This window comes from Strix uralensis, chromosome 16 (genome assembly GCF_047716275.1).
Source record: "Strix uralensis isolate ZFMK-TIS-50842 chromosome 16, bStrUra1, whole genome shotgun sequence".
NCBI lineage: Eukaryota > Metazoa > Chordata > Aves > Strigiformes > Strigidae > Strix > Strix uralensis.
Window position 1 is genome coordinate 3,425,415 of NC_133987.1, and position 21,424 is coordinate 3,446,838.

The 21,424-nt window shown below is 65.6% G+C and overlaps 4 protein-coding genes across 6 annotated transcripts; 2 read left to right on the forward strand and 2 right to left on the reverse strand.

The window, feature by feature from the left end:
• Window positions 1-327: 327 nt before the first annotated feature.
• WDR24 (WD repeat domain 24) lies at window positions 328-7,947 on the forward strand. Its single transcript, XM_074885667.1, has 10 exons — window positions 328-383; window positions 901-1,874; window positions 2,167-2,344; window positions 3,168-3,843; window positions 4,556-4,671; window positions 5,768-5,889; window positions 6,219-6,323; window positions 6,422-6,759; window positions 7,212-7,396; window positions 7,572-7,947. Exons 2-10 carry the CDS (start codon window positions 1,394-1,396, stop codon window positions 7,738-7,740), a joined length of 2,370 nt encoding a protein of 789 aa, XP_074741768.1. The 5' UTR covers window positions 328-383; window positions 901-1,393; the 3' UTR covers window positions 7,741-7,947.
• A 121-nt stretch (window positions 7,948-8,068) lies between these two features.
• Window positions 8,069-10,178, forward strand: JMJD8 (jumonji domain containing 8). Of its 2 annotated transcripts, XM_074885670.1 has the most exons (9): window positions 8,069-8,337; window positions 8,417-8,500; window positions 8,678-8,726; window positions 8,827-8,923; window positions 9,027-9,095; window positions 9,179-9,298; window positions 9,384-9,451; window positions 9,599-9,733; window positions 9,904-10,178. In XM_074885670.1, the coding sequence occupies exons 1-9, from the start codon at window positions 8,249-8,251 to the stop codon at window positions 9,982-9,984; spliced, it is 792 nt and encodes a 263-aa protein (XP_074741771.1). In that variant the 5' UTR covers window positions 8,069-8,248; the 3' UTR covers window positions 9,985-10,178. The 2 variants fall into 2 exon arrangements, with proteins under 2 accessions (XP_074741771.1, XP_074741770.1); XM_074885669.1 differs by lacking the exon at window positions 8,417-8,500 and having other exon boundaries at window positions 8,199-8,337.
• A 165-nt stretch (window positions 10,179-10,343) lies between these two features.
• STUB1 (STIP1 homology and U-box containing protein 1) lies at window positions 10,344-14,513 on the reverse strand. The gene is made up of 7 exons (XM_074885668.1): window positions 14,313-14,513; window positions 13,342-13,540; window positions 13,068-13,233; window positions 12,796-12,886; window positions 12,118-12,174; window positions 11,797-11,913; window positions 10,344-11,363 (listed from the first exon to the last, which is right to left on the reverse strand). The coding sequence occupies exons 1-7, from the start codon at window positions 14,496-14,498 to the stop codon at window positions 11,238-11,240; spliced, it is 942 nt and encodes a 313-aa protein (XP_074741769.1). The 5' UTR covers window positions 14,499-14,513; the 3' UTR covers window positions 10,344-11,237.
• Window positions 14,514-15,492: 979 nt separating this feature from the next.
• Window positions 15,493-21,198, reverse strand: RHBDL1 (rhomboid like 1). Of its 2 annotated transcripts, none has more exons than XM_074885778.1 (8): window positions 21,067-21,198; window positions 18,758-18,889; window positions 18,230-18,454; window positions 17,683-17,831; window positions 17,483-17,595; window positions 17,110-17,210; window positions 16,602-16,662; window positions 15,493-16,498 (listed from the first exon to the last, which is right to left on the reverse strand). In XM_074885778.1, exons 1-8 carry the CDS (start codon window positions 21,103-21,105, stop codon window positions 16,227-16,229), a joined length of 1,092 nt encoding a protein of 363 aa, XP_074741879.1. In that variant the 5' UTR covers window positions 21,106-21,198; the 3' UTR covers window positions 15,493-16,226. The 2 variants fall into 2 exon arrangements, with proteins under 2 accessions (XP_074741879.1, XP_074741878.1); XM_074885777.1 differs by having other exon boundaries at window positions 18,731-18,889.
• Between the last annotated feature and the right edge of the window lie 226 nt (window positions 21,199-21,424).

The following is a 21,424-nucleotide window of genomic DNA, read 5'->3' on the forward strand; positions in this document are numbered from 1 at the left end:
CCAACCCCCCTGCACCCCACGTCCCTCCGGCTCCCCCCCCCCACAATGCACCCCATATCCCCCCGGCACCCCCCATTTTCCCCCCCTGCACCCCCACCTCCCAATGTACCTCATATGCCCACAGCGCATCCCTACCTCTCAGCGCATCCGCGCCCCCAATGCACCCCATTTTCCCCCGGCACCCCCATTTTCCCCCCTCTCGCCCCCGGGGGGGCGGGGCTTGATCCCGGGGCGGGGCCTGCCAGGGGCTGGCAGTGTCCGGGAGTGGGCGGGGCCGCGGCGGCGGAAAGGGGCGGGGCGGGGCGGCAGAGGGGCGGGGCTAGGCCGCCGTTTCCGTGGCGGCGACGGCGGCTCGGCCTGAGCTGCCGGCGGGGCTGCACCGGGTACGGCACCGGTACCGCGGAGGGGGAGGGCCTGGGCGGCAGCAGCAGGGGATCCTGACAGGGCTACGGGGCGGGAGGGGGCCCTGAGGGGCGGGAGGGGGCCCTGAAAGGCGGGAGGGGGCCTTAAGGGGCGGAGGGGGCCCTGAGGGGCGAAAGGGGGCCCTGAGGGGGGCCTGAGGGGCGGGAGGGAGCCCTGAGCAGACCCTAAGGGGGTGGTGAGTCAGGGGCAGGCCCTGAGGAGGGGGGAATGAGGGGTCTGGGGGGCCTGGCCAGGGAAGGTCGTAGGGGCTGGTGGAGGGCAGTGCTGGGGCGGGAGCTCAGCCTGGCTCTGGGGGTGACGGCCTGTGGGTGGCCCCTGAGACCCTGTGATCCCCAGGCAGCCTTGCTGGCCCCAGGGCACCCCCAGAGTAGCTGCCAGCCCCTGGCACCCTGGCCTGCCCCTGTGCCTGGCAGGGCGAGCTGCTGGCCCCCCCTCTGCTCAAGAAGCAGGGTGAACCTCTGCCTGTGGTGCTTGCAGGGGTTTGGGGCGCAGGGAGCGCCCCGCAGAGATGACTGCAGCCTCGTGTCACCCGACCTCTTGCTGGAGACGCTGCTCGCCTCAGTCCACATCTCTGTAGTCCACCTCCTGTAGCGTGAGCAACAGCCGCTCTCGTCAGCGGAGCATCTCGGGGTTTGAACTGAGAAGGGAGCAAGGCACCCAGAAAAGGTTTGTGCGAGCTCTCTGAGAGGGAGTTGCAAAAGGCAGCAGGAGGAGAAGCCTGGCGTGGGGCTGTACCTCCCCGCAGGTAGCAATCAGGCTGTAGCCTCTCACCTTTGCGGCCCGTTGATGTGGCCACAAAAAGCTGTGGTCAAAGCCACCTGGGCCTGCCAGGAGCTGCAGGAGCCAAGCCTGTCCCTTCCCAGCTCTGGCTGAGGTGGAGCAGGGCGGCCATGCGAGCGTGAATGCAGCCTGTGGGGACACAAGCCTCCGAGCCTGCTCCTGGAGAGGGGAGAGCGCCCCGAGGACAGCCATGGAGAAAATGGCCAGGGTCACCACTGCCCTGGGGGGCAATGCCCTCACGGGACGGACCATGTTCTGCCACCTGGACGCCCCCGCCAATGCCATCAGCGTGTGCCGTGACGCCGCCCAGGTGGTGGTGGCCGGCCGCAACATCTTCAAGATCTACTCCATCGAGGAGGACCAGTTTGTGGAGAAGCTGAACCTCCGCGTTGGCCGCAAACCCTCCTTGAACTTCAGCTGCGCGGATGTGGTGTGGCACCAGATGGACGAGAACCTACTGGCCACCGCCGCCACCAACGGCGTGGTCGTCACCTGGAACCTGGGCAAGCCGTCCCGCAACAAGCAGGACCAGCTCTTCACTGAGCACAAGCGCACTGTCAACAAGGTCTGCTTCCACCCCACCGAGGTCTACATGCTCCTCAGTGGGTCCCAGGATGGCTACATGAAATGCTTTGACCTGCGCAAGAAGGACTCTGTCAGCACCTTCTCTGGTATGAACGTGGGCTGTTGCTTGCTCCCTTACCCTGGTGAGAGGTTTGCCCTCTGCCCATGCCCGGGAGGAGGGTTTGCTCGGAGCATGTTGTCTGGAGCAGGCAGGGTGGGAGCTGAGAGGCATTTTGGTACCTTTTTTTGCCACTCAGCAGTGGGCTAGGTCTGCACAGGAGGTGGAAAGTGGCCGCATCGCTCCCTGCTTCCCCTTCTTTCAGGGCTGGCTCTTCCAGTGGGGTTTTTAGCTTTGCTGCAGCTCTGTTCCACCAGATCTCAACCTCTGTACCCACTCAGGCCAGTCAGAGAGTGTGCGTGATGTCCAGTTCAGCATCCGGGACTACTTCACCTTCGCTGCCACCTTTGAGAATGGGAACGTGCAGCTGTGGGACATCCGCCGGCCGGACCGCTACGAGAGGATGTTTACGGCCCACAACGGGCCTGTCTTCTGCTGCGACTGGCACCCAGAGGACAGGTATGTGCAGGGCCAGACCCTGCCAGCCGCCCAGCCTTGGCAGAGACAAGGGAGACCCTAAAAACAGGGTTGGGACCTTGCCGGGGGAGGAACCCGGGTCTCTGATACCCTGGCCCCTTGTGTTAGGGGCTGGGCTATTGCTGGAAGATGGGAGCAATTATTGCTCTGAGGATTTGGGGGTGTGTTGGGGTGATTTGGTTTTGGTTTTTTGACAAACTGGGGGTTTCTGAGGCACTGGATTGCTAATGGTCAGGTGTAGCCAGCTGCTGTCTTGCCCCCTGTGTGAGGGCAGCCTCTCGCTCCAGTGCTCGGCTCGGGGAGGGCGCTGCAGGGCTGCTCAGGGATGGGGCTTGCTTGTGTTGATCCCATTTCCCTCCTGCCTTGCCCTGGGGGCAGTTGCAGTGTGTCTGGAAACAGCTGTTGTGGTGTGCGGGTCCCTCCTCACTCCCTGCCAGGCAGCACTGCAACTCCTCACCAGCTGAGAGAGGCACTGAAATACGTTCAGACTGGCCTTTTTTCCTCTTCGCTGTCCCTGGCAAGTGGAAACCAGAGGTAGGGGGAACCGGTCTGGCTGGGAGCCGTTTGGATGAGTGTGGCTTTAAGGATGCAGGGGACAGGAAGGAGGGGTGTTGCCTGACCTGGTTATTGGAGAGCAGAGGCGTTAGGGTAGCATGTGGGAGGATGTGATTGCAGCCCGGCTACTTCCCCTTGGCATGGATGTGGTCACATCTGTGCTGTGAGCGTTTCTGTGCCGGGGTGGGAAAGGAGAGGTGAACGGGCAGGGATGCTGGCGTCTCACCACCTTCCTCCCCACTTCTCCCAGGGGCTGGCTGGCAACAGGCGGCCGGGATAAGATGGTGAAGGTGTGGGACATGAACACCACACGGGCGAAGGAGATTTACTGCGTGCAGACCATCGCCTCCGTGGCCCGGGTGAAGTGGCGCCCGGAGTGCAAGCACCACATCGCCACCTGCTCCATGATGGTGGACCACAACATCTACGTCTGGGACGTGCGGCGTCCCTTCATCCCCTCCGCCATGTTCGAGGAGCACAAGGACGTCACCACAGGCATCGTGTGGCGTCACCTCCACGACCCCTATTTCCTCCTGTCGGGCTCAAAGGACAGCACCCTCTACCAGCACATCTTCAAGGACGCCAGCCAGCCCATCGACCGGGCCAACCCCGAGGGGCTGTGCTACAGCCTTTACGGAGACCTGGCCTTTGCTGCCAAAGAGAGCCTCATCTCCTCTGACTCCAACCGCAAGCCCTACATTGGGGACCGGCGTCACCCCATCTTCTTCAAGCGTAAGCTGGACCCCACGGAGCAGTTTGAGTACATCTCCTCGTCCAGCGCCCTCAGCGTCTTCGAGTCGGACGTGGAGAGCGGCAGCATGGACTGGTTCGTGCACACTGCCAAGCAGTACGCGCTGGCCGGCCGGCCCCTGGCCGAGCTCTGCGACCACAACGCCAAGGTGGCCAAGGGCTTGGACCGCAACCAGGTGAGGCCAAGGCTGGAGAGCTGCAGCGCAGAGCTGGGCTGGTGCCAAGGTTGGAAGGTGCTGTCAGGGTGAGGCCCGCCACCCAAGCTGGATGGCAGCTTTCCATCTGGCTGTGGCCTCTGGCTGTCCCAGAAGCTGTACCTCTGCCTGGCACCAAACCCAGAATCACAGAATCATCTAGGTTGGAAAAGACCTTAAAGATCCTCCAGTCCAACCATTAACCTCACACTGACCATTCTCAACTCCACCAGATCCCTCAGCGCTGGGTCAACCCAACTCTTCAACCCCTCCAGGGATGGGGACTCCCCCCCTGCCCTGGGCAGCCCATTCCAACGCCCAACAACCCCTTCTGCAAAGAAATCCTTCCTAAGAGCCAGTCTGACCCTGCCCTGGCGCAGCTTGAGGCCATTCCCTCTTGTCCTGGCGCTTGTTCCTTTCGCTCAAGAGACTCATCCCCCCTCTCTGCACCCTCCTTTCAGGGAGTTGTAGAGGGCCATGAGGTCTCCCCTCAGCCTCCTCTTCTCCAGACTAAACCCCCCCCCAGTTCCCTCAGCCCTTCCCCATAAGCCCTGTGCTCCAGACCCAACCTGTACTGCTGTTGCCTACAGCAAGGACAGATCATTTCCCAGAAACCTGACCCCCCCTCCCCGAGAGCCTGCTCAGCTCTCTAGATCGGCCTGGCAAGGTCTGACCACAGCTGTCTCTCATGCAGGTGGCTCAAACGTGGACGATGCTGCGAATTATCTATTCCAGCCTCGGCACCGTGTCGTCCACTAACCTCAACCACAGCATGGGGAAAGGCAGCACTGCCCTCCCGCTCATGAACAGGTAAGGGGTGCCAGAGCAGCAGCGAATGACACGATGGCTGGGGCAGCTCCGTGAGCAGGAGAGCAGAGACGGCTCCTTGGCTAGGCTGGAGTTGTGGGGTAGGAGCAGGTCACCTCTCCCCCAGCCTCAGGCCATGCTGCTTGGCAGGTTGGCATCGTTTGAACGCAGCCGTTTTCTGTGTGGGTGTGAGAAGCGAGTGGCCAGCCTGGCCTTGAGCTGTGCAGCCTTGTATGCTGCTGCTCCCTTCCCTCCTTAAAACGAAGTTTGAAGCTGTGGTGGGGTGTGGGGCTGATACTATCTTTGTAGTTATTTAATTAGTGACTGTGACCAAGGGCTGGCATGGAGAACCCCTGTCTCACTGCTGGTGTGGAGAGGTCATCTTCTGCCTTGGAAAGGGAGAGGACAGCCCAGCTCTGTGAGCAGTTTGCTGGGGTGGAGAGTCCCATCGTGGGCTGATGAAGCAGGAAAACTTGTTCTTCCTCTTCCCAATGACATATAAAAGTGAGGGGGGAGGACTCCAAATTAGCTGTCAGACCTTGCAGGGCCGGGTTCTCAGGGTGAGTGGCAAATTCTCAAAGAACATCAAAGAAAACTCTCCTTGACCAAGCTCTGCATCCAGATGGGTCACTGTCTGTCACTGACCTAAACAGCAGGCAGCAAGCGGAAGAGCTTGGCTCTGCTTCAACCCCATTCCCTTCCTTTTCCATCTTAGTGAAGCCTGAGAGCGGTGATGCATAACAAACAGCAAAGCACTGTGTAGTGAGGCAGCTCCTGTGTACCTGCCTCTGAGGTGAAGGTAAATATTAAGACATGGAGTCAAGAGCCAGCACTCAGCTCTGAAATCCTGTAGGAGGACATTTGCGGGCACCTTCGTGGTGCGTGTGTGGAGATGCCAGGCTTGGAGAAAGGGCTGTGTTAACAACAGCAGTGTGTCTTTAAGTTACAAAGTGGGGACAGCTGACTGTTGAGCTCTCGGGGAAAATCACCATATCTTGTGTTTCACTGTTCAAATTGCAACTGGAGACCTATTTCCAGGCTGCTGCCTAGAACAGAAGCTGTAAACTTCTGTGACTATTAAATTTGGCTTCTTTCCCAGCTTTAACCTGAAGGACATCCCCTCTGGGCTGGGCAGTGAATCGAGACTGGACCGCAGCAAAGGAGAAAGCCGCACGGAAAACATCCTCATGGATTCCTCCTCCACCCTGATCAACAATGAGGGTAATGTTTCTGGGGCAGTCCTGTGGCTCTTTCCTCCTCAGCAGTAGATGGCCCTGATGTGGGATAAACTGGTAAATTTATCCTGTAAATTGGGGTGATTGGACCTGCTGCAGCCCCCAGGTGAAGTGTGCCAAGTCCAGGGGCGTTGCAGAAGGACATTTTACCCCCACGACCCCCACACAGTGTGGGTGCCGGGAATGTGACTGCGGTGGGGAGCTGAGCTGTCTGGCTCAGACACAGCCTGGCTTGCTGGGGCAGGACACGAGGGATGTGGATCCAACTGTGTACCCGAGGGGGATGAGCCGATTTCTTTCTCCCTGGGCACACAGACAACGAGGAGACGGAGGGCAGCGATGTCCCTGCGGACTATCTGCTGGGAGACGTGGAAGCGGATGAGGATGACCTGTACATGATGGATCACGAGAACCCGCACGGTGAGCACATGCCTGGTGCTGGGAGGTGTTGCCTGTCCCAGACATGTGGCTGGATTTTCTCCTGTCCTTCCCTACTCATTCCTGATCTGTCCTCACAGCTGAAGAGCAGGAATACAGCCTTCCCCAAGAAGCTTTCCCCCTGCGCCACGAAATCGTGGACAACCCGTCGGCCTTGGACCACCTGCAAGACAAGGCTGACTCCCCTCACGTCAGCGGCAACGAGGCTGAGACGGTGTCGCTGACACCCGTGGAGTCCTTCTCCCTCATCTCCATCTCCCACTCGCTCTACGAGAACCGCCTGCCCTCCGACTTCTTCAATCCCATCGTGCGGGACACGCTCCTCTTCTATGCCGAGCAGGGTGACGTGCAGACGGCCGTGTCTGTCCTCATCGTGCTGGGAGATCGCATCCGCAAGGAGATCGATGAGCAGACCCAGGTAGACCCCAGGAAGCCCCTTCCCGGCTGTGCCGGGACTGAACCCTCCCTTCAGGGCTGGTGCAGCAACCCCACAAGATGCAGTAGGACACCTTGGTGGGACCCAGAGGTGGTCTATCCCAACACCACGGGATCCCGTTGGGCTCTGGGCACCTCCCTTCTCCTCCAGCCCCTGCCAGGCCTGCTCTAATCCGGGGTGGGCACCTCCAGGACCCCAGGTACCCAGCTGGCTGCTCTACCACAGTCCTGGCAGGGACCTGAGGGGTGTCTGCAGGACCAGGGTGGGGAAGTGGCCTTGGCCTGTTGATCTGGGGAAGGACGTCTCTTCCCAGCCCTGCAGAGCAGTTCCTCCGCTGCAGGGATCTTGCCTTTGGGATGCAGGGGTGGGATCCCGAGGGAGTTTGGGGCGGGGTGGGGGGATGTTGAGGCTCGGCTGTCTGTGGCTGTCCCCAGGAGCACTGGTACACGTCCTACATCGACCTGCTGCAGCGTTTCCAGCTCTGGAACATCTCCAACGAGGTGATCAAGCTGAGCACGTGCCGCGCCATCAACTGCCTCAACCAGGCCTCCACCACCCTGCACGTCAACTGCAGCAACTGCAAGCGGCCCATGAGCAACAGGGGCTGGATCTGTGACAGGTGAGGGCAGCGCTGCAGGCAGGGAGCAGGCAGCGAGGTGGGGGACCATGCTGTGGTCACCAAGAGGAGTCCCAAAGGGGCTGCAGGGGCAGGAGGAGGGGGTTGGTGCCTGCCTCGGTCCTCCCTCGCTGTCCCCCCAAGGGCTCTCGTGCTCACAGCCTTCTCTCCGGCGCAGGTGTCGGCAGTGTGCCAGCATGTGTGCCGTCTGTCACCACGTGGTGAAGGGGCTCTTCGTCTGGTGCCAGGGCTGCAGCCATGGTGGCCACCTCCAGCACATCATGAAGTGGCTGGAGACCAGCTCCCACTGCCCTGCTGGCTGCGGCCACCTCTGCGAGTACACCTGAGCCCCTCACCGGTCGGGGGAGACGGCAGGCAGTGGTGGGCAGGGCAGGCAGCTGTGGGCAGGGCAGGCAGGGCCTCCTCTCTGCCTGCCCTCCCCACACCTCCCTGCCTGTATTTATTTTTGTGTAAATAGGGGCCTCGCCTGGCACCCAGCCCTCTGCCCCCCCCTTTTGTACTGGATTAAAACAAAACAGAGCAGCTGAACTGCACCCTGCCTCTTGTCTTTGCTTAACGTGGCTGCAGCGGCCCCCGGGGCAGGTTCGGGCCTCCGGAGGGCGGAGCTCGGCCCCGGTTCCGCTCCCCGGCCGGCGGTCCCTGCCCGGGGAAGCTGTGGGCTCCACTTTCCCCGTGGCCCCTTTAAGGCGTGGCCCCTTTAAGCTCTGGCCCCTGCCGGCACCCGTAGCGACGCGCCCAGCCAATAGCAGCGTGCGGCGGCCGCGCGGGCCGCGGTGCCTGCTGGGAAGCGTAGTCCGCCGGCGGCCCCGGTACCGGCGCCGCTCCCGCTCCCCGATGGCGGCAGCGCGGCGGCTGCTCTCGCTGCTGCTGCCGCTGGCCTGGGCCCAGCCCGCCGGCTGCTCCGACCCGCCGGGCGGCGGCTGGTAAGGGCGGGGGGGTTCTCCCGGTGCCGGTGCCCGTGCCCGTCCCGGTCCCGGTGCCGAGCGGAGCCTCCCGTTGCAGGCTGGCAGGCACGGTGCCGGAGGAGAAGCGATGCACCGTGGAGCGGGCCGACGCCTCCCTCACCTACTCCCTCTTCCTGCAGCGGTACGGGCAGCCCGGGCGGCCGCTGACCCCAGAGGGGTACCGGGGCGGGGAGGGCCGGGGACAGTCCCCGGTGTCCCGGGGAGGGACCCCGGGCCATTAGGAGCGGGGGCAGGTCCTGGGGGAAGGTGGTTGGGTGCGGCCGCCCGTTCGGGACCCCGCTGCGGTGCTCTCCCCCAGGTTCGCCTTCTCCCGGCCGGTCATCCTACGCGGGGTCACGGACAACTCGGTGAGTGCCGGGGGGGGGGGACGGACACAACACACCGGTGACCCGGAAGCGGCGGCAGCAGCATCGCGGCCCACCCCGCCCCCGCTGTGCCTCCCCCCAGGCCTTCCGCGCCCTCTGCACCCGGGAGAAGCTGCTGGCGGCCTTCGGGGCCCGCCCGGTGCGGCTCAGCACGGCCAACACCTACTCCTACCGCAAAGGTGAGGGGGAGGGCGGGGGCCGCGGCCCGCAGCTCCCCCCGCGGCGGGCGGGGCCTGCCCGGGGGGTACCGGCATGACCCCCCCAGCTCTCCCCTGCCCGCAGTGGACGTGCCCTTCCAGGAGTACGTGGAGGAGCTGCTGAAGCCGCAGGATCCGGCCCAGCTGGGCAGCGGTGGGTAACGCTGTCCTGCTCTCCGCAGCCGGCGCCCCCGCCCCCCCCCCCACTGGCTTCATCCTCCCCCCCTTCCTCCCCAGACACCCTCTACTTCTTCGGGGACAACAACTTCACAGAGTGGGGCCCCCTCTTCCAGCAGTATGTGGCCCCCCCCTTCCGCATCCCGGGCACCAGCCCTGCCTACAGCTTTGGGATCGCAGGTGGGTGCTGGCAGAGGTGGCGGGAGGGTGCGGGCAGGGATGGGGGGGGGGTCTCCCCAGCACCAACCCCCCCCTCCTGCCGTAGGCTCTGGCTCTGGGGTTCCCTTTCACTGGCACGGCCCCGGTTACTCCGAGGTGATCTTCGGCAGGAAGGTGAGAACTGAGCCCTGAGGGGAGGCATTTGGGGGGGGCAGGGGAAAGACCCCAGTGGGTGTCCCCTGAAGAAGCCCCCCTGGGGCTGAGCCCGAGGGGCTGGTGGGGAAATAGGGGGGTGTGTGTGTGTCCCCCCATGTCTTCCAGCGCTGGTTTCTGTACCCGCCGGATAAAACACCCCACTTCCACCCCAATGAGACGACGCTGGCCTGGCTCCACCACACGTACCCCACGCTGCCGCCGGCCGAGCGGCCGCTGGAGTGCACCCTGCGCCCCGGGGAGGTGAGTCCAGCCCGGCCCTGGCCAGCCCGCGCGTCCCCCTGGGTCTCTGCTCCCCTGGGGTGGTGGAGGGGACACCCCCGCAGCCCAGCCAGCACCCCCGGGGCTGCGGCAGGCCGCAGGGTGTAGCCCCCAGGGAGCCCGTGGGACCCCCTCCTGCTCTCTCCCGGCAGGTCCTGTACTTCCCCGACCGCTGGTGGCACGCCACGCTCAACTTGGACACCAGCGTCTTCATCTCCACCTTCCTGGGGTAGAGCCGGGAAGGCCGCGGACGTGCCCCCACCATCCCGGCCACACGCTCAGGGCGGTGGCTCCGGCTCCCACCCCCGCCTGGGAAGGGCAGCGCCAGCAGCCACCCACTCAACTCTTGGTGTCGGGACCAAGTGCCTGAAGAGCTGGTTTTTACTGGTCTTTTCCCTCCCCTTTGGATTAAAGTTGTTCTGTCGTATCGCTTCGTGTATTGCTACACCCCTACTGCCACCAGAGTGCAGGCAGGGCAGGCAGGGCAGGCAGGCTGGGGTCAGGCAAACCTGCTCCTCAGGGGATGGCACCGCTTCCCAAGCCAGGACGCTGCCTGCCCCGTGCAGAGATCGCCACCGTGAACCACTCCAGCTCTTTTTTTCCACATTTATTGCTGAATTTTTTTTTTATTTTTATATTTTTTTTTTTTTAATTGACATTGGCAAACTTTCAGAGGGCGCTCAAAGCCAGGCAGGCTGTCGGCCGACCAAAATGCTGGAGTCTCAGTCGGATGCAGAGTTGTTGGTTGGTTTTTTTTTTTGTTTTTTTTTTTCAAAGAGATTTCATTAAAAGGAAAAATTTTAACCTGGGCAGTTGTTCACAGGGAACCACAGTCCCGGCAGGCGAGGGGAGGCATAAACCAGCCCCTTCCAGCCCGGGGGCAGTTGTTTCCCAGGAAAAGCCGGAGGGCAAGTCGGCATCTGCAGCAGGAACGTGGGTCTCCCACCCTGGCAAGTGGCTATTTACAGGGAAGAGGAGGACCCGACCCTGGCCAGGCAGGAGGTGGAAGAAGGAAACAACTATGTACACGGGGAGGGCACCAGGCCCGACCAGCACCAGGCGCTCATCCCGGCAAGCTCCTCGCAGCACCTCCCTGGAGCAGGATGCGATCTTTGGGGATTGTCAGCTGCCATAGCCAAGGGGAAACCTGCTGGTCTGGACGATGAAGATGCTGGCACAACCTTCCAGGCCACCGCAACCAGCCAGCCTTTTCCAAAGCGCCAGGCAGGTCTTCCTCCAAGTGCTGTGGTCCGCGAGGAGCTGGTGGAGAGGGGAGCCCGGGGAGCCTTCGTGCCCGCCCAGGCGCTGCGGCTCCTCGGGAAGGGGAGATGGCGATGTGCCCTTGCCCAGCACTGCCGCTGGGTCTCTGGGCACCTGGAGCGGAGGGGGAACAGCCGGAGAGCGAGTAAGGCATGGTGCCAGCCCAGCGAGAGCCGTCTGTGCCATCTGGGGGGACCTGGACGGGCCAGTGCTGCCCCTCGACCCCTCAGTAATCCTCCACCCAGCCGTTCTCTGAGATGAACGCGTCTATCACCTCCTTCATGGCGAGGTTGGGGATCAGCTGGTCCTGGGTCAGGGGACTCCGCGTCACCGGATCGAAATGACCCACGCGCTGCAAGGGAGGAGACGGCCGCCAACCGGTTACTCCAGGCACCTGGCCTCGGCCCCGGGGCACAGGCAGCTGCGAGGTCAGCGCCCTGCCTGCACAGCAGCCAGGCATCCATGCGCCTGCCGGGGGGGAGGAGAGGAGGCGGAGGAAGAGCCCCCTCGGAAGGTGCCTCCCAGCAGGTTAAGAGTGGGTCAAGGCACAAGATTCCTGCCAACAGCCACCTCCGCTTCAGACAGGGCCTGGCAGCGCCCGCTGCCTTCCTGCCTGCCCCAGCACCTCCGCAGGGAGCTGCCTGGGCAGGTACTTGGGACCAAGCCCAAGGAGGCTTTTGAGCCTGTAGTTGGGCAGACAGCTGCCTTCACACCCAGGCAGGAGACGGGCAGAGGACTGGGGGCAAGGTCCTGGGAAGCCCCCGCTGCCCACGGCCCGGCAGTACCTGGAGATGTTCCTCAATGTCCTTCCTGTCGTAGGTGATGCCGCTGGGCGTGATGCAGGGCTCTCTCATCAGCTCAAAACTGATCTTCCCACACAGGTAGTCAGGGATGTCCCGTTTCTGGCTCAAGAGAAGCAAAGCTGGGTCAGGAGGGGCTGGGTGAGCCCAGCATCAAAAAAAAAAAAAAAAAAAGAGGGCTGGGAGGTGGCACCAGCTGGAGGGGAAGCAGGGAAGAGGGCAGAGGTGGCAGCAGGGACTGAAGCAGGTTTAGGGTGAGCAACTCTAGACAGGGAGAGACGGGAGCACACACCAGGGCACACTCACCTTCCTCTTCTCATCCACTTGAGAGAAGAGCTCGTCCATGTCTGCCAGATATTTGTCCTGAAAGAAAAGGCCTCGAGGATGAGGGGAACCTGGTGTATGAGGGCTACAGGTCCCTGAGGGAGGGAGCCCTGAAACCTCCCACCCCATGGCTGCTGTGGCAGGCAGAGCCAAGGTGGCAGGTCCCCGGTGGCCCCTCTGCCTTCACAGCCCCCAGCTGGCGTTCGCCTGGCTCCAGGCTGAACCGCGTGGCAGGAGTGATCCAGCTTAAAAATAACCTTCCTTTGTGGGGCTATTTTTATCCCAGGATTAGTCCTCTGCACCGGGCCAGCACCCAGTCCCACATGTGGCCAAGAGCCGTTGGCGTTGCACAGCCCTCAGAGAACAACAGGCGCAGCAGCTGGGTGACAGCAAACAGGCGTCACCGCTGCCGGGCTGCAACAAGAGGTGACAGAGCAGGAGCAGCTGTCACGGGGGGACACGAAAGCCCTGCAACAGCAGCTCAAGCCATGAAATGAAGGCTGAGAAGCTATGCTCTGCCCCGTGGGCTCCTGGCTTTCCCCTGCACAGCTGCAGCCCCACGGCTTCCTCGGCCGCAGCAGAGCAGGGGGATGGGGATGGGACGAGGAAGCCCCAGCTCGTCTCCCAGCCTCCGTGAGCAGCCCCAGCCCCCCCACTCACGTGTTTGGCCTCAATGCTGGCCAGCTGAACTCGGCTCCGGCTCTCGTCCGCGTTTTCTTCCTGCTGAGTCTTTCGGCACTCAGCCAGCTCCCTAGGACAGAGCGGGGAGATGAGAAGCGATGGAGGGATGCTAGCACTCCCTTCCCTGCTCCTGCTGCCCAAGCTGCGGGGCTCCCACTGCACCTCCATGAAGACAGAGGCACCACAGGCAGAGTTGTGACAGCTTCATGGAACTAAAAAAGCCTTTACGGGTGCTGCCGCTGCCCTGTTACCTCTCCTTCTCCGCCATGATCAGCTTGGTCAGGTAGGAGTGCAGCTCATTCTCCTGGTTGATCCGCTTCTCCTCGATGCTGTTCCAGCGTTTCTTCTTGGCGATGCGCAGCGCGCTGGGGATGTCGTCCCCGAAATTCAGCCGCTGCTCCTTGGCGAGGTTATAGGCTGGGGAGGGAAAGGGCATCTCAGAGCCAGCACTGGCTTCCTTCTACTCATCCCTGGCCCTCTCCTGGTGGACAGGCTTGGGGGAACACCGGCATCGTGCCCGCTCACCTCTCTGCAGGTTGGCGATGGCCTCGTCGTAGTTCTCCATCTCCATCTGGCACTGGCCCAGGAAGAAGTGAGCCTTCACGGACTGGCCGTCCAGCTCCAGGGCTCTCTTGCAGTCAGCCAGTGCCTTGTCGTGCTGCTGCATCTTCAGGTAGCAGAGGGCTCGGTTGGTGTAGTACACGGCCACCAAGGGGTTGCGGTTCTGCAAGATGAGACCCATGCTGTGGCCGGCGACAGCAACCGCCTGCTCCCTGCTGCAGGCTGGCAGGGACAAGGCACAGTGACAACTGGGTGACAACTGGGTGACTTGGTGAGCCGGCTGCACAACGTCATCACCCTGATGAGAGCTGTGAGTGCTGGCTCGGGCTTGCACTCCGTGGGGAATTGCTGGGATGGACAGGGGACAAGCTGGGACCAGTCCCCAAGGGGCTGCCTGTGTCCCAGCCCCGGGGGGGGGGACAGCCCCCCTGGACCAGGCGCTGGAGCCCTCCACCCCAGGGTGTCTCTGCCCCACTAAGCCCAGCCCGTGGATGCGGTGGGGTGGGGGGGGACAGTCGCAGGGTGGGGGCACCCTGGCAGAGGGTGGGCACAGGAGGGTCCAGCTCAGAGCCTGGTGGTGGGACAGACTGGGCTGGGGGGATGGCCAAGCCCGGGGGGGCCTTGGCTAGCCCAGGCCTGGGGCAGAGGGGGGGGTCAAGCCCAGCGAGGGCATCCATGCCCAGGGGTGTGTCCAGGCCCGGGGGCGGGGGGGGGGGGGGGGGGGGGGGGGGGGCGGTCTAGACCAGGGGGATCCTGTCCCGGTGGGGGCACGGTGTCCAAACCGCGGGGGGGGGTCCTGTCCCGGGGGTGTCTAGGCCAGGCCCGCGGAGGGGGAGCCGAGGCCAGTTATGCCCGGCGGGGGGGGGATGGAGGGGGGGCGGGTCCCGTCCCGGGGGTCGATCCCAGCCCGGGGTGGGGGTGCCGCTGGGACTCACGATGGCGCGGCCGTAGCAGGCGGCGGCCTCGGGATACTTGCGGCCGCCGAAGAGCCGGTTTCCCTGCTCCTTGTGCTCCTGCGCGCTGTGGCTCTTCTCGGGGCTGCCGCCCCCCGCGCCCCCCGCGCCCGGCCCCGCCGCCCCGGGCCCCGCCGCGCCGCCCTCCCGCTCCTCCTTCCCCTTCATGGCGCCGCCCGGCACCGCCCGGCCCGGCCCGGCCCGCTGGGGCCGGCGGCTCCGCTGGCTCCGGCCGCGCACTGCGACAGCCGCCACCGCCGCCCCCGCCGCCGCCGCCGCTTCCGGGGCCGGACCGCCGCGGGGCGGGGCCGGGGCTGAGGAGCCGAGGGGCGGGGCCTGGGGAGCAGGGGGGCGTGGCCTGAGCGGAGGGGCGGGGATAGGAGGGAGGGGTCTATGAGCGGGGGGCGTGGCCGGAGCGGAGGGGCGGGGCCATGGCGGGAATAGGATGGGCGGGGTCTATGAGCGGAGGGGCGTGGCCTGAGCTGAGGGGCGGGGCCAAGGGGGGCGGGACGTGGGTGATTGTGGGGCTGGGGATGTGGGGTGCAGGGGGGGGGGTACGGGGGGGTTTGATGGGGAGGAGGGGTGCAGAGGGGTGGGGGAGGCTGGGACTGAGTAGAGTGGGGGCTCAATGGGGGGGGTGGGGGTACAGAGGGGTGGGGGTTTGCTGGGGAGAGTAGGGGACTGGGGGGGTGGATAGGGGCTGTGGGGCTCCATGGGGGGGGGTGTGAAGAAGAGCAGGAGGGGTGTGCGGGGGGGGTGGATGGTGGGGTGCAGAGAGGGGCTGAGAGAAGGGAAGGGCTGCTTGGATGCGAGGGGCCAGAGGTGGGTGCGCTGAAGCATGGGGGGATTGGGGGGGGGGAGGGGGGCCCAGCCCGTGCTGCAGCCACCCCCATCCCCGCACACCCATGTCACGCACAGCCCCCCCCGCGCCCCCCCGGTGGCAGCCAGCACCGCGGGGCTCAGCCGGTGCCGTTTCACGAGTCCCACAGTTTTCTGCTCCAGTAAGTCCCGTCCCTGGCTGTTCCCCCCCCCACGCCCCCCCCAGGGCCAGCCAGCCCCGACGCCCTCACTGAATCAGCAGGGACCCAGAAGGGATGAGGGGGGCACACCCGGACACCCCCAAAACCCCCATTCCCCCACCCCACAGAGACACAGGCCCCAACAGTGTGCAAAATATTTATTTATACTCCAAAAAGGTCGAAGGGGAGGGGGTCAGAGCGGGGGCCCCCCCTGTGCCCCCATCCTGGGGCAAGCCCCCCGCCCCGGGGAGGGCAGCTGGCAGCAAAGCGGGGGGCCAGGGCACGGGGAGGGGGGGGCTGCGCCGCCGAGGGCACTGCTGAAATGAGTTGTGCCGGTCTCAGCTGATTCGCCTTCCTGCTGGGCTCTCCCCATATTACTCTTTTTTTCTCTCTTTCTTTTATTTATATTTATTTTGGCATAGAAAAATAAATTGCTCCTATTTTGGCACCAGTCCTTCGTGTGAAAGTGCAGGTCCTGGAGGGTCAACAAGTCGGCCCCTACCCTGGAAAGGGGGTACAGGAACAAGCCGGGGGGGGTCCCCCACTCGGCTCTGTCCCGGGGGGGCACAGCCCGAGCCCTGCGGGCACCCCGGGGGGGTTGGTGATACCGGGACAGGGCTGAAGCATCCGTCGGGGGTTGGGGGGGGGGGGGCACAGCGGGGCGGGGGGATTTGCCAGGGTACATTCAGGGGGGACGCAGCCCATGGGGTGGGGGGGGGCACAGCGCGCTCGCTAGCACCGAGGGGGCAGGCGGGCAGGGGGGTGGCCTGTCCCCATGTCACGCGCGGGGATCCCCCCCCTCCCCTCCACCGGGCTTGGCCAGCGGTAGGAAAAAAAAAAAACCAAACCCAAGACAAGAAACGGGCGGTGAGGTGGGTTATGGCGGGGGGGGGATCTGTGCCCCCAGCAGGTCGTAGGCAAAGATGTTCCAGAAGACGGCGAAGAGGAGGAAGGTGCCGTAGGAGAGCAGCAGGACCCACCAGCCGCACTGGTCCTGCAGGCTCTCCTCGTAGCTGCGCAGGATGGTCAGCCCCATGCTGATGCCCACGATGGCCCCCGCCAAGTGGGCCATGAAGCTGGGCTGGGGGCCCGAGGCCGGCAGCGGCGGGGAGAAGCGGAGCCAGACGGCGCGACCCACCTCTGAGCTCACTGTGTGAGACAGCACCGGGAGGTGCTCAGTCCCCCTCTACCCACCCCCCCACCCCCCCAAAATGGGCACCCCCGGGGTGGGGGGCACGGCCGGGTTACTCACTGCACACCAGCGCCAGCACCATCCGCAGCAGCTTGTAGGGGCAGCGCATCCCGGCCCAGTTCTGCGGGCGGACGGACAGACGGATGGATGGATGGATGGATGGATGGACGGACGGATGGACGGACGGATGGACGGACGGACGACGGGCAGGCACCGGTGATGCCCCAGCACCGGGGAGGGGGCTTGCATGGGGGCCCTCAGCCCTGGCTCCATGGAGCCCCCCAGGTCCCCATTCCTCCACCCCCACCCCACGATGCCACCCAGGGCGCTCCCCCCCGGTGATGGTGCCCACCCCATGATGCCACCCCACAGCATCCCCCTCAGTGTCACACCATGCTGCCACCCTACAATGGCACCCCCCCACACTGCCACCCCACCCCCCCCATGTCACACCATGCTGCCCACACTACGATGACACCCAGTGGCACCCACCCCATGGCATCCCCCCCTGATGTCACACCATGCTGCCCACCCGCCCCGTGCCCCCCCCGATGCCGGGGGTGCTGACCATGACGACGTTGGCGAGGTGGGCCGAGCAGAGAGCATAGACACCCCCCGATCCCCCGACCAGGGGGGCCCGCATGTCCGTGATGGAGACAGTGAGGGAGCCTGCGGGCACGGGCAGGACTCAGCATGGGGCCTTGCCCCTCATAGCATTAATTAATTACAGTCCACATTAATTAATTACAGGCTGCATTGCCCCCCCAGCCCCCTGGGGCAAGCAGTGCTGGCGGCACAGGGTGATTCCCAGCGGTCAAGACCGGGCAGCAAGCGTAGCCCCGCATCCCCATCAAGCTCGGGGTGCATCTCCCCACGCCCTCCCCAGGGTTGGTGACGGGGACCGAGGGGGACACGCCCCCCTCCACCACACACGCACCCACCTGCCAGGACGCCGGCCAGGTAGAGGAAACTGATGCGCAGGATGCCGTGCACCATCTCCAGGGGCACCCCGATCATCAGCTGCAGGAGAGCGTTGAACCCCAGCTGCTCCAGCCTGCCCAGGCACAGGAGGGGACACTCAGGCCACGCAGCCCGCGGTGTGTGTCCCCCCCTGGTGTTCACCCACCCGGCAGAGACTTACCCCACGTGCATGAACATGTAGGTGAGGAAGCGCCAGGCGCGCGCCCGGTGCCCGGGGTGGTAGACGAGGGGGCTCTTCATGTACTCGGGGTGGTAGGTCTGCAGCACCCACTTGTTCAGCCGGGCCCCATAGCAGAGGAACACGATGATCTGTGCCAAACCCCACGGCTGTCACCCCCAGCACTGCTGAGCCCCCCCCATCCCTCTGTCCTGGGGCACAGTCACCCACCCCTCTGCCCCAGGTCTGAGCCCCCATGGCCACCAGGACGTCACAACTGGGGTCACCCATCCCCACTGCCCTCAGTCTGAGCCCCCCATATGGGCACAAGGACATCACAGCTGGGGTCACCCGTCCCCTCTGCCCTCCCCCATGGCCACTGGCACGTCACAACCGGGGTCACTCATCCCTTCACCCCTGATCTGAGCCTCCCTGTAGGCACCAGGACATCACAACCAGGGTCACTCATCCCATCCACCCCAGGTCTGAGCCCCCCAAGGGCACCGGGACCAGCCTGGGCACCGGCCAGCCGCATGCCCGTGCCCCATACCTGGGTGAGGGTGACGGCTGCCATGAAGACAGGGGGGGGACACGTGCGGTGCTGGTAGAAGTACCAGCGCCGGTCCATCTCGCAGGGCAGGATCTCATAGGCCACGTAGCGGACGAAGCGCTTGTAGAAGCCCAGGCCGGTCTCGTCGAGCAGCACGTCGCGGGGCAGGGCTCGCTGCCCGTTGGCGATGGCACGTTTGAAGCTGCTCGAGCGCTTGCTGCTGATCTGCGGAGAGAGGCCGGGCCCGCGGGGGCCACAGGGGCAGCTCGGGCTGGTGGGCTTGTGGCCACCCCCCTGCCCATTGCCACCACCCCATGCCATACTGCGGTGGGACCGGCCGGACAAGCCACCCCAAGGCCGTGCCATCATCCCATGCCAGAGGAATCCCTGGGGACCACTGGTGTCTGCCCCCCTCCCCAGGGGCACAGGGAGGTGCCCAGTGCCCACCCCAGGCTGGCACCCAGCTGCTCGCCCCCGTCCCCGCAGCCCCCCGGCACTGACCAGGTCTACCAGCTCCTGATAGCAGACCTGCCCCTCGTCGTTGCCCTGTGCCAGGGCCACCAGCATGTCCAGCTTGGCGGGGTCCAGGGGCAGCTCATGGCTGTGCACGAGGCTGGCAAACGTCTCCACCCCGATGAAGCCGGTGTTTTCGGGGTCCAGCTGTGGGGGACAGCACAGGGCACCACTGGGACGCCAGGGCTGCGACTCCTTAATCAGCTGGGGAGAACGTCTGGTGCCCCTCACCCTGGCCTCAAGCCTGGTGGTATCATGTGTGGCTCCATGACACCAGCCCCCGCCTCCGCGAGGGAGGCTACAACCCACACCCACCCTGTACCCCGCACCGGGTGGGTGCCTGGTGCCATGTGGGTGCCCTGTGCCGTGGGGGTGCCCCGTGCCGTGCGGGCGTCCCCGTCCCCGTCTCCCCACGGCGCAGCCAACACTCTCCCACTCAGTTATTTCCCGCCGCCAGCAGCCTGCCAGCCAGGAAGCCACAGAGCTAAACACACGCGCAGCCCTGGCACCAGCCTCCTCCCCCTCCTCCTCCTCCTCCCGTGTCCCCTCGCCACCGGGCGCTGGGCTCCACCACGCTGGGCACCCTGTGCCGGGGCACCCTGCACATCCCCGGGGCTCCCAGAACTGACCAGGCACCCTGAACCTTTCAGGCACCCAGCACCATGGGGCACCTGGTGTGGTCCCACTTCTGGAGACGAGGAGCCCGGGGTGGCATGAGGAGGATGGGGACGTGGAGAGGGCACCAGCTCAAGCCCTGCCAAGGGTGGCCAGGACCCTGCGCCCCACAGAATCACCCCGCAAATAGTGTTGGGTTTGCTCCTTTTTTCTGCAGGGAATGACATCCAGGAGAGGAAACTCATCCTCGTGGAATGGGCAGGAGAGGGAGTGCTGGGGGCATGGGATCATACCCCCACCCCAGCGTGCGCCCCGTTCCTCTGCCCCGGCAGGGAACAGCCAAAGTCTCTTTCCCAAGGGGGCTCTGGCTGCCCGGAGCCTCTGCCAGAGGCAGACATGGGTGCAGGGTGGGAAGCATGGTGGGGAGTGGGGTGCAGGATGTGGGGTGCAGGCAGTGCTTGCATCCTCATAGCAGTCACCGGCCCATGGGAGCAGCCCTGGCTGTCAGGGTGGGGGAGCACCCCGGTGTCCCCCGTCCCCCACACACCGCCCCACAGGTGCCACGTGCATGTGCCACGCTGGGACCTGGCACACGCTGTCCCCACGCGCTGGCACACGCCGAGCTCACTGGCCCCGAGAGCCCTGGCAGCAGCCAGGTAGCCCCTCTCTGCTTTTGGGGTGCATCTACTGCCACCCCAACTCCACTGGCCTGCTACAGCCTCCCGGGGGGGGTCTGGTCCTGAGCCCCCCCAGCCCCTCGGCCCTGAAGATGCTGCTCATCCCCGAAGGGCTCAGGCACACACGCAGCCCCCATGCCCGAGGGTGGGGTGACACGGGGGGCAGCACCGCAGCTCCCGGGCCGGGGAGGCTGGGGGACTCGGCCAAGGTCATGGAGCCAGCCAGGGGCAAGGGGGGACAGTTAATATTCCTGACCGCCAATAAATTCCCTGCCCATCCCCAGGGGAGAGCTGCCAGCTTGGCCCGGGGTGGGTGGGGATGGAGGGACGAGGCGGCCGAGCGCAGCGGGAGCTGCTCGGGGCCGAGCACTGGGGTGCAGCCGGTGTTAACGCACCGGGGCCCGATCCTGCCAGCGGAGCGGAGCCCAGCGCGATGCAGCGGTAACGCTCCACGGCCTGAGCCTGCAATCAGGTCATGGGGCTGGATGCAGCCCCCCGCGAAGGCGTGCGAGCCCCGGCTTCACTGGGGTGGCTGAACCCCACGGCAGCCCCGGCGCCTCGGGGCCCCATCCTGCACCCCAGCGCTGGGGCTCGGCACCACCGCAGGCGTTGGGGCTCGGCTGCTCAGCACCCCTCGTCCTTGAGCGTGCACCCGGCAGGATCCGGCCCGGGGCAGCGCGGGGAGTGCCGGGGCAAGGAGGAGGCCACAAGTGAGCTGAGTTGCGCGGTCTCAGCGGTGCAAGGGGGATCTGGGTCCCCCGGGGCAGTGATGGGGTGCACCGGGGGATGCTCAGCGGAGGCAACGGGCGCGGTAGCCGCCCTGGGCGGGCAGCGCTGCCCGGTGCCTGCCAGACCCGCGGGCAGCGCTGCCCGCTGCGCGGCAGCCGTGCCCAGGGCATGCGAGCATCCCCCCCGGTAGCGATGCCCGGTGCCCGGCGACACCCCCCCCCCCCCCCCCGCCACGGAGCGGATCACCGTGCCCGCCCGCCCCCGGCAGTGCTGCCCGGTGCCCCCCCCACCCCCGGCTCTCACCTGCTCCTGGATGAGCTGGAGCAGGGAGCTCCTGTCCATGCACCCGGCGGGCGGCGGGCTCCGCCGCTCCCCCGCGCCCGGGGCCGGCGAGCCGGGCAGGGGAGCGGCGCGGGCGGCGGGGGCGGCGGGGGGGGCGGCTCTCCCCGCCAGCCCCGCGTTGCGGCGGGCCCGGGAGCGAGCTGCGAGCGGCGGCGCCGGGAGCCGCCGATGGCAGCGGGGCGGCGGCGGCGGCGGCGGCGGCGGGGGCGGGAGCGGAGCCGAGCGGAGCCGCCCCCGCCGCAGCGCACGGCGCAGCGCCCCCCCCGCCGGGAACCGGGAACCGGGACCCGCCCCGCTCCGCCCCGCCGGCAGCCCCGGC

Excerpts from the sequence above, each read along its gene's own strand:
- WDR24 (XM_074885667.1), top strand. The coding sequence starts at position 1,394 with ATGGAGAAAATGGCCAGGGTCACCACTGCCCTGGGGGGCAATGCCCTC. Across the intron at positions 2,345-3,167 it reads GACTGGCACCCAGAGGACAG|GGGCTGGCTGGCAACAGGCG; the intron begins GTATGTGCAGGG and ends CACTTCTCCCAG. Across the intron at positions 3,844-4,555 it reads AGGGCTTGGACCGCAACCAG|GTGGCTCAAACGTGGACGAT; the intron begins GTGAGGCCAAGG and ends TCTCTCATGCAG.
- JMJD8 (XM_074885670.1), top strand. The coding sequence starts at position 8,249 with ATGGCGGCAGCGCGGCGGCTGCTCTCGCTGCTGCTGCCGCTGGCCTGG. Across the intron at positions 8,338-8,416 it reads GACCCGCCGGGCGGCGGCTG|GCTGGCAGGCACGGTGCCGG; the intron begins GTAAGGGCGGGG and ends CTCCCGTTGCAG. Across the intron at positions 8,501-8,677 it reads TACTCCCTCTTCCTGCAGCG|GTTCGCCTTCTCCCGGCCGG; the intron begins GTACGGGCAGCC and ends GCTCTCCCCCAG.
- STUB1 (XM_074885668.1), bottom strand. The coding sequence starts at position 14,498 with ATGAAGGGGAAGGAGGAGCGGGAGGGCGGCGCGGCGGGGCCCGGGGCG. Across the intron at positions 12,175-12,795 it reads CCAGCATTGAGGCCAAACAC|GACAAATATCTGGCAGACAT; the intron begins GTGAGTGGGGGG and ends CTTTTCTTTCAG. Across the intron at positions 11,364-11,796 it reads ACATTGAGGAACATCTCCAG|CGCGTGGGTCATTTCGATCC; the intron begins GTACTGCCGGGC and ends CCTCCCTTGCAG.
- RHBDL1 (XM_074885777.1), bottom strand. The coding sequence starts at position 21,105 with ATGGACAGGAGCTCCCTGCTCCAGCTCATCCAGGAGCAG. Across the intron at positions 18,890-21,066 it reads TCCAGCTCATCCAGGAGCAG|CTGGACCCCGAAAACACCGG; the intron begins GTGAGAGCCGGG and ends TGTCCCCCACAG. Across the intron at positions 18,455-18,730 it reads ATCAGGAGCTGGTAGACCTG|ATCAGCAGCAAGCGCTCGAG; the intron begins GTCAGTGCCGGG and ends CTCTCTCCGCAG.